Source organism: Pseudorca crassidens, chromosome 9, assembly GCF_039906515.1.
Source record: "Pseudorca crassidens isolate mPseCra1 chromosome 9, mPseCra1.hap1, whole genome shotgun sequence".
NCBI classification, from domain to species: domain Eukaryota; kingdom Metazoa; phylum Chordata; class Mammalia; order Artiodactyla; family Delphinidae; genus Pseudorca; species Pseudorca crassidens.
In genome coordinates, this window is record NC_090304.1 from 94,335,849 (window position 1) to 94,350,179 (window position 14,331).

At 38.8% G+C, this 14,331-nt stretch overlaps 1 protein-coding gene across 6 annotated transcripts in view; it reads right to left on the reverse strand.

Moving 5' to 3' along the window:
• SIK3 (SIK family kinase 3) overlaps nucleotides 1–14,331 on the reverse strand; it is a 245,552-nt gene that overhangs the window by 107,890 nt on the left and 123,331 nt on the right. For all 6 annotated transcript variants that reach the window (XM_067751116.1, XM_067751115.1, XM_067751113.1 and 3 more), the window contains exon 2: nucleotides 937–1,053. In XM_067751116.1, the coding sequence (XP_067607217.1) occupies nucleotides 937–978 (42 nt within the window). In that variant the 5' untranslated portion in view covers nucleotides 979–1,053. The remainder of the gene's footprint in view (nucleotides 1–936; nucleotides 1,054–14,331) is intronic.

Sequence of the window (14,331 nt, forward strand, 5' to 3'; positions counted from 1 at the left end):
ACACATGATCCCGGATCTGGGCCAGTAACCACTTGCTGCAGACTAACAGCAGCAAATGAATTGAGGGGGTGGCCACATCCTGCAGAACCAGGTGATGGCTGATCTGGTAGAAAGCAGTGAGCAGGGCTGGCCCTATGTACAGGCAGAGCTCATGGCTGCCAACACGCTGCAATATGAGAAGCACCTCAAAGCTCTACCTCTCCCAAAATACCTCCGCTACCAGCCTGCTAAGGCAAGGTCCTCCTCTCCTATCTGGCTTAAAATTCCAGTCATTAGATTTACTGCTTTTGCAGTAAGGCTAGGGAATGACTTTTGATGAAGGCATGAAATATGCATGCTTCTTGGAAGATAAGAAAACTAGAACAGAAATCTCTTCCATTACACAGAATCAATCTCTTGGTTATCAAAGTAATCAAATGCTATCTTAGAAAACTAAGTCTAGTACCCTGTTAGAATAGAAAGGAGGTAGGCTCTGACTCATACAAGAAGCCATGCTTAAAATATCCTTTGCCATCATAATTCATAACATGATCACAGAAATTAGTATTTAAATAATATTGTAAAAATTAATATTACTTTCACCCCTCAAAATTCTGTACCTTTTGGGTTCCCCATTCTGCTTTAAGATTCTGACCTAAATAAGTAAGTTCTCATCACCTTTTTGTGTAACTCTAAGAATGGCATCCAAGTTTTAAAGAACAAATTATAAAGGCCTACTTAGGTAAGTTAGACCTTACCAGTAAATACCCAAGGGAAACAGAAGTACTGAGTTGGGGGATAATAGGGTAGGATAAATAGTAGGATAAATATATGAACATAGAAACAAAAAAAAGTTGCAGATGTTCACCCACCCACCTTCCCTTCAAAAGTAACCACAGACACAAGTGACCATTCTGGGTTCTTTGTTGCCATACGCTACACCACTAGTGATCCTACCTGGTAAAGCCTGATAATATGGGGGTGGCAAAGCATCTTCATAATTTGAACTTCTCGGAAAATCTTCTTCAAGTTTTCTTCATCCAGTTGGGTCTTATCTATGATCTTGATAGCAACCTGACAACAGAGAAAGAAAATTTACTCTGATGCATTATTTATTATTTTTTAATAAATTTATTTATTTTATTTATTTATTTTTGGCTGTGTTGCATCTTCCTTGCTGCACACGAACTTTATCTAGTTGTGGCGAGCGGGGCCTACTCTTCGCTGCGATGGCTTCTCTTATTGGAGAGCATGGACTCTAGGCACACAGGCTTAGCAGTTGTGGCGCACAGGCTTAGCTGCTCTGAAGCATGTGGGATCTTCCCGGACCAGGGCTCGAACTGAGCCACCAGGGAAGCCCTCTGATGCATTATTAAAAGGAGTTTACTAAGGAAAATTAAATCCACTTTAAAACGTATTCCACAAAATACAAACTGCCAGTATTTTGTTTATAGAATGCCAATGAAGAAAATAAATTCACTCTTTTTAGAAAGACAGAAAATGGACTTCCCTGGTGGCGCAGTGGTTAAGAATCTGCCTGCCAATGCAGGGGACATAGGTTCGAGCCCTGGTCCGGGAAGATCCCACATGCCACGGAGCAACTAAGCCCATGCGCCACAACTACTGAGCCTGCTCTCTAGAGCCCGCGAGCCACAACTACTGAGCCCACATGCCACAACTACTGAAGCCCGCACGCCTAGAGCCCATGCTCTGCAACAAGAGAAGTCACCGCAATGAGAAGCCTACGCACCACAACGAAGAGTGGCCCCCACTCACCGCAACTAGAGAAAGCCTGCACACAGCAACAAAGACCCAATGAAGAAAGGAAGGAAGGAAGGAAGGGAGGGAGGGAGGGAGGGAGGAAGACGGGAAATGGATTCCTAGCAAGTTGGTCTCAAAGGAACAGACTCCTAAAGCTAATGGGTCTTCTGCCATTTCTTAAATTGCTGCTACAGTAAAACCCCAGGACAAAATACTTCATTACTCTGCAGATGCAGTTACATTTTAGGCAAATCATGCTGGGTGCAGAGAATGGTATGTAGGGCCTCTTATTAAGACAAAAAGCTTATATCGTAAGTAAGTGATGACTTAGTAAGGGCTGACCAGAAATTCCACCGGTGCATCCCACACCTCACCAGGTGCTTCTGTAACTCAGTAACAGTAGTAGTAGTGGTGATGGTGGTGGTGGTACCAGCAGCAGTTACTATATACTGAACACTAACTGTATGCCAGGCATAATCCTTAGTGCTTTGCAAGTACTGACTCATTTAAACCTTACAACACTCCATATTATTATCAACCTTATTTTACAAATATGGAAATTGAGACACAAAGAGATTAAGTAATTACCCAAGATTAAGTAATTTATAGCTAGTATGTGGTAGAGCCAAGACTGAAGCCCAGGTGTCTCAGCTTTGGAATCAAATTCTTAATGATAATCCTCCAAAAATCTGGAGATCTTTCTGTGCTGTATATACACTGCTTCAGCATAAAGCAGCTTTCTACTTTGCTCCTAATTCTTAAGATACTCAGCAGCATACATATTTAAAAGCAGAACGAACGATGAAAGACTTTCTAAAATTACTAAATCTAAACTTCGTTATTCTCAGTGAAATACTCAAAATATTGGGGTGCCCCCGAATATCTCTATATCTCAGTTTCAATTACTCAATCAGTATGTAATCAATGAATACTAGTTGGACGAAGGACCAGGACTAGGCAAATTCTAGCCCCTTTCAGTTCTTAAAATTCTATGATTCTGTACACTGGGGGAAGAAAATAAAATTTATACTAATTGAGAAAAAAAGGAAAAAGAAAAAACAGGGAAGCAAAAATGTCAATACTAAAAAGTTTAGCCCAAGGATATAAAGACAGTATGGAACTATACGTGGTAGATGATTCGAATGTATGAATGACCAACATAACAATAACTTTGTTTGGAGCTGTTTCAGATGTAGAATGAGGACTAACGGGAGAAAGGTACAGGCAGACAAATTTCAGCTCAATTCAGAGTTAAGCCCTGCCTAATGAGGGAATGTGATAAAATGAGGTGGGTGTAGCTTGAGTTTCAGAGATTAACCAGACACAGCCTTCACTTCAGTGAGCTCACAATCTAGTAGAGGAAAGACACATGTGAAACAGCCACCTATACAACATTGGAAATACAATCAATAAAGCTATGTACACAGTATAAGTAGAAAAGAGGATGAAGTATGACCTTCACTTGGGGGGAGAATAAGTAGACATAGGGAAAGACTTCACAAAGAAGAGAGAACTTGAGAAGAGACAGAATTGAGATGGGCAGAAAAGAAGGAAGAGAATTTTATAAGGAACAACAGCAGAATCATTAACAAGTCCTACCAGCTGCCTGACCTCCTAATAAGTCTTGAACCATATGACCCGCGACCACGAGCATTTCTACTCCTCATCACTGTGTCAGATCACACACAGTGTGCTGTCTAATATAGTAGGGACCAGCCACATGTGATTACTGAGCACTTGAAATGTGCACGTAAAATATACACCAGATTTCAAAGACTTAATATTAAAAAGGGAATATAAACTATCTTACTGATAATTTGTACATTGATTACATGTAGAAATAACATTCTGGATATACTAGGTAAATAAAATATATTATTAAAACTAATTTCAATGAAAAGGCAATCCTATGGAACAGGAAAAATATTTACAAATCACATATCTGATAAGGGATTACAAACCAAAATATAGAAGGAATTCATACAACTCAGTTTAAAAAAAAAAACCCCAATTCAAAAATGGGCAAAGGACCTAAACAGACATTTTTCCAAGGAGGACATACAAATGGCCAACAGGTACATGAAATGGTATTCAACATCACTGGTCACGAGGGAAATGCAAATCAAAACCACAATGAGACACCACCTCCTGCCTGTTAGGATGTCTACTATCAAAAACACAAAAGAGGGCTTCCCTTGGTGGCGCAGTGGTTGAGAGTCCTCCTGCCGATGCAGGGGACACGGATTCGTGCCCCGGTCCAGGAGGATCCCATATGCCGTGGAGCGGTTGGGCCCGTGAGCCATGGCTGCTGAGCCTGCGCGTGCTCCACAACAGGAGAGGCCACAACAGTGAGAGGCCCGTGCACCGCCAAAAAAAAAAAGATAAATGCTGGCAAGGAAATGGAGAAAGGGGAACCCTTTTACACTGGTGGTGGGAATGTAAACTGGTACAGCCACTCTGAAAACAGTATGGAGGTTCCTCAAGAAATTAAAAAATAGAACTACCATATGATCTAGCAATCTCACTTCTGGATGGGAAACGAAAGGAAACAAAATCATTATCTCAAAGAGATTATCTGTACTCTGATGTTCATTCAACAGTCAAGGTACCAGAAATGACCTAAGCGTCCATCACAGATGAATGGATAAAAAAATGTGGTGTATGTATACTACTGAATATTATTGAGCCTTAAAAAAGGAAATCCTGTCATTTGCAACCAGTGGATGAACTTGGAGGACATTATCGTAAGTGAAATAAGTCAAAGACAAATATCACATTACCGCATGGTATCACCTACATGTAAAATTTAAAAAAGAACGAAAGAACAAACGAACAAAAGAAAGAAAGAGTCAAACTCATAGAAACAGAAAGTAGAAAAGTGGCTGCCAGGGGCTGAGAGGTGGGGAAAATAGGAAGAGGTTGGTAAATGGGTACAAACTTTCAGTTATAAAATGAATAAGGTCTGAGGATCTAATGTAAAAAATGATGACTACAGTTGATAACACTGTGCTGTAGCATTGAAATCTGTTGAGAGTAAAACTTAAATATTCTCACCATATAGAAAAAAAAGATAAATATGTCAGGTGATAGATATGTTAATTAACTCAAGGGGTAAACCGTTTCACAGTGCATACATATCAAAACATCACATTGAACAACTTAAGTATCTTACAATTCTATTTGTTAATTACACTTCAATAAAGAGGGGTGGGGGGAACCTAACTAATTTCACCTGTTTTTACTTTTTGAAATATGACTACTCAAAAAGTAAAAATTATATACATGGCCCTCATTTTATTGGACAGCACTGGTCTAGATGATAACAATAAGCTAGCTACCAATTAAAGCAGGGATTCCACGAAAATGACTTCTGAAATACTTGACCCAATACTGAGAATTGCCAGCCACCTATCTCAAAGAAACTTGGCAGGCTACAAGGTACTCAATGCTCAACACTGCCTCGAGGAGAATCTAAAATAAGGCCTCAAAAGTTGCATTCCAAGAACTCAATTTAATTCCATTAAAAATTGTTTACTGAGCAACTGACTGGCTTAAGGCAGTGCCCTCGAGCAGCTCACCAGCAGCTACTCTCAACAGGGATTCTGTGAGACAATTAAGTTTTACACTCAGTTTTACAGCAGTTCTCAAACTTTATGGTCTTGGGATTCCTTCTCTTAAAAATTACTGAGAACCTTCAAAGAAGTTTTGTTTATATGGGTAATATCTATCAATATTTACTTAGAAATTAGATTAAAATTACAATCAGAAATTAAAACAGAAAATTTTAAAGCAGAAGAATACACATGCACACATTTCATCAGCCATCAGAGTAATCATATCATCAAACATCAGGTGGTCTTTTGAAATCTCCACTGCATAATTATGAGAGAATGAGAGTGAAAAATGAAAATAATGTTTGAATATTTATAAAAACAGTTTTGACCTAGGGACTCACTGAAAGAGTTTTGGAGACTCTGGGGTCCCTGGATCAAACATTGAGAACAACAAGGCATCACTGTATGTAATGAATTAACTTCTTGCCTAGGTATCTAGAATGGTACTGAAACAGGAGGGAAGGGGGCAGAACACAACCTATAAAAGAATGACATGGCCATAGGACATGACAAAAACTGGTTAGAACCAACTAAGTCCAAGATGGCGGAAGATGTGACTTCCACTGGACCTTAAGCCTCATTATATGCTCATTGTAATACATTAGCATATGCTAAATGACACACCCACCAGAGCCATGACAGCTCTGAGGCTAACCATAAAAGGTCAAAAAGTGAGCGGTGGCCCAATTCCTGGAAATCCCTTCCCCAAAATAATTGGAATAATTCTCCCACTCATTAGGCTACGAAATTACCCAGCCCATAAAAACTAATCATGTCATATTTCGGGGCCTCTCACCTTCTGCGATGGCCCACATTCTGTCTGTGGAGTGTGTTTCATTCTAAATAAATCCACTTCTTACCAATCACTTTGTCTCTCACTGAACTCTTTCTGTGACGAGACATCAAGAAACTGAGCTTCATTAAGTCCTGAGACCAGGTGTGTGATCTCAATTAAAAGACCGTGGGTTCAAGTCCCAATCTGAGTTGCACGGTTTCAGTACCACCTTTGGGAAAACTGAGAAAATCTTCACTCAATTTTTTTTTCCTGTAGGACTTAATTCCTTCTGTAAGAATTAATTCATTCTCAGTTGAGATGGCTTCTAGAAAAGGAATTTAAATGTCTTTGCAATCAGCCTTGGTGAAAAGCTTTTTCCTTTTAAACTTACTAGAAAATAGAATTGTCATCAGGAAACAGGTTTAATGCAACCCCAAACCACCACAAACTGCACAAGCTAGACTATAAGCACTAAATGGCCATGATTAAAGATGTACCATATGTACCACGGTCAGGACGTAGGCTGGTCATACTCTTGGGAAGATCCTGACCTTTGCGCTGGAACCAATCAAGGAGTTGGTATTTTAGTTTGTAACAAATATTCAGATCAAGTACTAAGGGGCAAAGACATACATTTGGAAAGAACCCATTACTCCATCCATTTTACATACCATCATAACTGTTTCTGGGAAAATATGCAGCTGTCAAGCCTAAGGAATGACTGAGATGTTAGGATTCTAGCCAACTTCAGACAGGAGGATTCAACATGACCACCAACGATAATAATGGTCAATCAGCTCTCAATGAATTCCAAAGGAAATACAGTTGACCCTGAACAATGTGGGTTTGAACTGCTAGGGCCCACTTATACACGGATTTTTCTTGATAGTAAACACTACAGTACTACAGTCCATGGCTGGTTGACTCCACAGATGTGGAGGAATCAGGGATGTGGAGGGCCAGATGTAAGTTTTATGTGGATTAATCCCGGTGTTGTTCAAGAGTCAACTATAGTTTTAAATAAAAGAAAATGAAAAAAAAGATTCAACTATTGTTTAAAATATCTAGCAGGTCTTTAGGTGATTTTTATTTTTCTATACTTCTCTGTTTGGGCTGTACTGAACAGGGAAAATAAAATAATTCATGCATGCACAATGTCTGGGGGATAGAGAATTGAGAGCTTACCTGCACTGACAAAATATACCATGAAACATGCATTATTCTTGGAAGTATTTCTAAGGTGGTACACGGTATATCGCGCATAATTAATAAATGAAAATTTTCTGGTGACGACTTGGAATTCAAGGCATAGAAGGGACATTTTTTTTTTTTTTTGCAGTACGCAGGCCTCTCACTGTTGTGGCCTCTCCCGTTGTGGAGCACAGGCTCTGGACGCGCAGGCACAGAGGCCATGGCTCACGGGCCCAGCCGCTCTGCGGCATGTGGGATCCTCCCAGACCGGGACACGAACCTGTGTCCCCTGCATCGGCAGGCGGACTCTCAACCACTGCGCCAACAGGGAAGCCCCAGAAGGGACATTTTTAAGGCAAAAAAGAAAATAACTTCTCAGTTCCAGTAATTCCCATCTGGTTAACATTTACCGTCTCAGAAAACAGAAGTCCTAGGAATGTCTCTAACACAATGGGCAACTCCCTCAGCCTAACTGACATTATTGTTGTTGTTATCTTAACATTTACATGGTGCCAACAATACTTTGTATGCTTTACAGAACATTAAATCAACTCCTGGCCTGTAGGTTTACCACTTAAATGAACTGAACAAAAAGATCTTTAAAAAGGGATGGGGGGAGATAGGAGAAGAGGATGGAGTTGATAAAAAACATGAAGGTAAGGTTAGAATTACTTACAAAGTATCAGTCCCCATTCCATTTTCAGGTATTTATTTTGGATTGACCACATCTCAGAAGTCTAAAAGGGGGATTGAGATTGAGATTGACGGCTGAATTCTAAGGGAGCTATTTAAAAGGATGCCCTGAAGCCTTTTTTAAAGGAAGAATTTAAAGGAAGGGCAGGAAAGAGGGAGAGGCCCAAAGAAGATTGGAGGGCAAACGGGAGCTTAGAGAAGAGAGGAGGGATTGGGCAGAAAAGCATAGAGAAATGCGGAGGAAAAGGGTAAGAGCTAAATGGTTTAACAAGGAAGTCCTAATAGTTTAAAGTGGCTACCAAAGCAAATGGTATAATGAAACGATACCAATTGTTACAGAAATGTTTTGAAATAAAAGAAAAAGAGAACAGCAGTTAGTCCAAGGAGAAATTTAAAGTTATGGTAGGAAATTAAGCTATGAAAGATGAAATTTTCGTGCCAGAGAAGAAAGACTGGACATGTGAGTAAAGAACTTGGCAATGGCCTGGACTGTGAGGTCAGAAGGAAGCAGAAAGCTGAATGGATTTCAAGATGAATTTTCTTAATGAAGTACATGCTACTCCTTCCTAGAGTGCCAGCTCATAGGTAAAAATAACACAGACTCACAGAAGGATTGTGCTCTTCCCAAGAACGGTATTTGTCAAGGAGTCTGTGTCCTGTTAGGCACATTTAGATGCAGCACCTAGAACACTCAAAGCTTTAAATCACCAGCTGGAAAGAGAGCTAATCTCCCCAATGGAGATTTATTACACTGAGCATCTTGCTAACCTTACAATGAACGGTAGTGTTGTTCCCAGTGAACAAAGTCAGCAACAGTTCATATTTTAAATTGTTTTAAATTATATTAATATGCCCCCAAAGCCTAATAACATAGCCTGCAGTAGCAGGAGGTTGATTGAACCAAGGGAACACAATAACAGTTGAAAAACCATTCTAAATTCCTCATCTCTTTGCATCTCCCAATTATTTGGTAATGAAGACTAAGGGAAAATAGGAAGCAATCTCCGTTATCAGATAAGCATCTTACCCTCCCTACTTCTGAAACTCTTACCTGTCCTGCATCCTTAGATGTCAGTACTGTGAGCTAATTGTGAAGATGTACATCTTCGTCAAGCCAGGCGTTTCTAGTCTGAATGGTTATAACACTGGGCTGTCTGTCTTCCCTGCAGCAGCCCAGAGTTAGAGCCAGCTTCCCTGTGCCCATCAGGAACACTGCACCAAGCACCTTCTGAGGGGCTTTCCTAATCCCAGCTGCAAACCATAAGTGCTGGCAGGAAATGCCCCCCGGGATTCCACCAAAATGGGAATATTTTTGTGTGGTGGCTTTTTGCATTTATTCCGACTTCAATGAGTTCCTTTTATTAAGTAGTCATCACATTTTCAAACCAAATAGATTTTATTTCCATAATGAATGTCTGTGTCTCATGTGAAGTGAACAGTGAAGTTTAAGTGACTTAAATCACTCGCCTGTATAGTCTAACTGGAACATTAATTAATTCTCAAATTTCTGATATTTATTTTAAAGGCAGGAGGAGGAATGTTGATAAACAACAGTGCCATAGAAAAAAATCTGAAAAACTGTTTCAGCAAAGTACAGCTCATTATTATATGGATTATTGCTATTAGATTGGCCAAAAAGTTTGTTCAGTTAGTGAATACGTTGTTCAATTCAGTTCTTGGTGGAAATTACTTTTATTTTTACTTAAAACTGAATGAACTTTTTGGCCAACCCAATACATATCACATGTATGTTAACATTATTGTACCCATATTAAATGTAAAAACACAACTACATGAAGCATGTACTTCATATCACAGTTAACATTTAATAAGATTGTTCGTCCTTTCCCTTAGCAGGATTACATGCATCCTAAATTCTGACTTTCTATAATAGTCCTAAATTGACATTACAGTACAAGTCTAGAATTCTAAAAAGCTACTAGAAGTACCAGCAAGGATTTTACTTTTAAATAAGCTACCATAATTATGTATTAATTCACTAAAATATTAAGTATAGTTAATAACAGTGAGGGTTTTTTTTAAAAACTCATTAAAAGCATCCACAATTTAAGCAAAAACCAACCTATTTATTACACTGTCTACTGGGCCCTCTTTTGATCTTATGACAGTATTGCTTTTAAGCAAATGGATATGACTCCTAATTCACTGCCAAAGAGACCCAAAAGAATCTCCAGACATCAGAAATAGTTTCATTTAAGACAGACATATTTGCATAAATATCTTTTTAGAAAACTAACAGACCATGAGAAACATCACCCAAAAAATCACAAGGAACGAGAATTATGAGATGAGAAATGAAGGGAGAATAGAGAGCGGGGAGAAAAGAAAATAAAATGTTAATTGATAATAACTTCACACTAAAAGTAATTATCCCTCCCTATTCTTTTTAAAATTTATTTTATTTTTATTTATTTTATTTTTGGCTGCGTTGTGTCTTCGCTGTGCGGGCTTTCTCTAGTTGCGGTGAGCGGGGGCTACTCTTCGTTGTGGTGCATGGGCTTCTCACTGCAGTGGCTTCTCTTGTGGAGCACAGGCTGTAGGCGCGTGGCTTCAGTAGTTGTGGCACATGGGCTCAGTAACTGTGGCTCACGGGCTCTAGAGCGCAGGCTCAGCAGTTGTGGCATATGGGCTTAGTTGCTCCGCGGCATGTGGGATCTTCCTGGGCCAGGGATCGAACCCGTGTCGTGTCTCCTGCATTGGCAGGCAGATTCTTAACCACTATGCCACCAGGGAAGCCCTATCCCTCCGTATTTAAAGATCTCTTTGAATTCTCCTGAGATCTCTGGGTCACAGATTTCTTTAGAGATCATACTTGCATTCTTTGAAACAAAGTCAAAGAAAATTCCAATAAATCAAATGTACTTTTCTGAGTAGAAGATGGCACAGAATAAAGAGTTCTGGTAGGAAAGACATAAAAACTAACACATACAGTAGCAGAATCTTTTTCCCTCTGAACAAAATCTCATAGAAGCTCTAATACATAAGATGAGGAATGGGAGAAGCACCTACTCTGGTTAACTCTGGGTAAGAGGTTCAGAGACAGACAAAACTTTTCAGAACCCTAGGGCTCTGGAGAACAATTCAGAAATCACTGGGACAGCAAAAAGAGAACTGGAGTGAGCTGAGATCTAGAAACATTTGTGACCTTGGGCATATCACCTTACCTCTATAGTCCTCAAGGTCCTTATCTACTAAATGAAAGGTGTGACTGTAAGTGACTTGCAGGCAGAGTTATCAAGACAAGGTCTCACCATGCCAATTCCTAAGTAGAACTCTGAGAGACTCTGGTGTTGCTTCTTTTACATTTTTATTTTATTTTTTTAAGTTCCAAGGTTCATTCACATAAAATCAATCAGAATCACCAAACAGTTCTCAATCTTGAACAACTAAAATATTTAAGCCATCTGGTTTTACAGTGCTATATAATATAGGACGATATGATAAGCAGAAAGATGTATTTACCACATTTGAGATAACCTCAGTGAGTAAGCTCTCAAGTGTTACCTTTCTTACTTAAACAGCAATTAAATACATTGAAGCATAACACCACTGTCTACCTAGGAAAGCCTTGGCATTTTTGCTGCTAATATTTTCTCTATTGGTAAAATCAATATCTCCTACCACTAAGACTAAGAAAACTGATAATCAATAATATTATTAATTTCCATTCCACTTACAGAACAAACAATGGTAGTCTAAATTAAATGGAATGTGATGCAGGCCACAATTAAATCAAACTAATTAAGCCATAAATTATAAACAAATTAGGAAGATGTCAATATAGAAACCAAAAATCCAAGTCTAAGAATCTTATCCAAATTTGATAGTTTCCATCTATAAAAAGAATCTTAGAAATGAGAAAATTGAAGTGTCAAGTTAGTTTTATATTTTTTCTTTGTGTTTTAGACAAGTTAATCCCAACATATTAAACATAATAAAAATAGCTTTAAATTTATTAAGCACTTAATACATGCCAAGGCAGTTACTTTTTATTATGAAAAATTTCAAATATATATAAAAGTAGACAGTAATACAATTAAATCAGCTTCAACAATTTTTAACTCATGGTCAATCTTGTTTCATCTATACCTCTACCAATTTCCTCCAAAATCCCAATTGCCATATCATTTTATTTGTAAATATTTCAGTATGTACCTCTAAAAGGATCCACTCTCTTATCTTAAAACATAACTATGGAACAGTTATCACACTTGAAAAAAATAACAATAATTATAGGTATTAACTCAATCTTCACAACAACCCTGTGAAGTAGGTACTACTATCATTCCCATTTAAAACTGACGCACAAACCAACCAGGTAATTTGCCCAGGTTATACGGTACTAAATAGCAGAGGCAGAATTTGAACCCAAGCATTTGAGCTCTAGAACCTGAACCCTTAACTACACACTATGTTTTGCTGCCTCTCAAAACTAGATTTTACGGTAAGGAGTTCTTAAATATAAACATAGTAAACTGATTAACAAAGGAATGAATGACAGTATCAGAAGTCAGCAAAATTTTGAAACCGGGAAAATACATCACAGTACTTCACCTCTCCTCCAACTTCTTTCTTCATCTTCTGCTGGTATTGCTCATGAACACCTCTACCTTCCTTCGTTTAACATAATGCCAATTATTACAAGGTTTGTTCTTCTCACTACAACCAGCTCCACCAGGTTAAGCTGATATTTGGGATGTACTCTCTGACTAGCTTTCATCAAAACAGACTCACTGCGTGCAGTCCTACTCAAAATTAAATATTCTCTACAGAAGTCATAAGATGTAGCAGACAGACCCTAAGGTGACCAACCTCCAGTGATTGCACACACCATACATTCATTCATGATTTTGTGTAATCTCTTCTCTCCCCTCCATCAAGCTGGAAGTCCTGATGAAGCAAGTGGCCATGTTTGAGAAGCTCCTAAGAAAAGGAACTGTGGATGGTCTCAAAGAACTGTAGGCCACCTCTCTAGAACCTGTGGGCAGCCTCCAGCCAACAGCCAGAAAAAAGTCAGTCATAAAGCCACAAAAAAATAAACTCTACCAGTAGTCTGAATGGTCTTTGGAGTGGGTTCTTCCCCACTGGGGCCTCCAGATAAGAATGCAACCCACCCAATACCTTGATTACAGCTTTATGAGACCCTGAGCAGAGGGTGTCCTGACCCACAGAAACCATGAAATAAAAATGTGTGCTGCTCCTACCTCGACTGGGGAGTCGGCAGTGACTCCCATGAGGAAGCGATACTTGACTGAGCTCTGACAGATGAACAGGCGTTAACTGGGGGGATGAATGGTCAAAGGTCCCAAAATTGGGGTAGCATGGCAAACAAAGACTGAAAGAAAAGGAGTGTGCTTAGAACAGGGTAAAGAAGGAAGACCAGACTGAGGAGGGTCTCATAGGCCCTAGGAAAGAAAGTGATTTGGAGGACTTTATCCTGAAAGCTATGATTAAAAAGTTTTAAGCAGTGGGTACCATAACACCTGAATGTCCCAGAGACATCTTTAATTCAACTGTACAAAATCCAATTTCATTATCCCTATTTCTCATTTCCCAATTTCTATAAATGGCACTATTCTTCTTCTAGCTAGGAAATGACAAACAGGCTACACTATTTTACATTCCTACCAGAAATGCAGGAGAAGGTTCTAATTTCTCCACATCCTCACCAATACTTGTTATTGTCCATCTTTTTTTAATTATAGCCATCCTGAAGGGTATGAAGTGGTATTTCATTGTGGTTTTAATTCTCATTTTCCTAATGACTAATAATGTTGAGCATCTTTTTAAGTGTTTATTGGGCAGCTGTATACCTTCTCTGTTCATTGTTTAATTAGGTTGTCTTTTTATTATTGAGTTGTAAGAGTTCTTTATATATTCGCAATACAAATCCCTTATCAGATATATGATTTGCAAATACTTTCTCCTCATTCTGTGATTTGTCTTTCACTTTTTTGATGGTATTGTGTACAGCACAAAAGTTTCTAATTTTGATGTGGTTCAATTTAATGTTTTTTCTTTTGTCCCTTGTGCTTTTGGTGTCCTACCTAAGAAACCACTGCCTAACTCCAGATCACAAAGATTTACTCCCATGTTTTCTTCTAAGAGTTTTACAGTTTTAGTTCTTACATTTATATCTTTGATCCATTTTCAGCTAATTTTTGTGTATGGTGTAAAGCAGGGGTCCAACTTCACTCTTTTGCATGTGGATATCCAGTTGTCCCACCATCATTTGTTGAAAAAACTATTCTTTCTCCATTTAATTGTCTTGGCACTCTGTCAAAAGTCAAATGACCA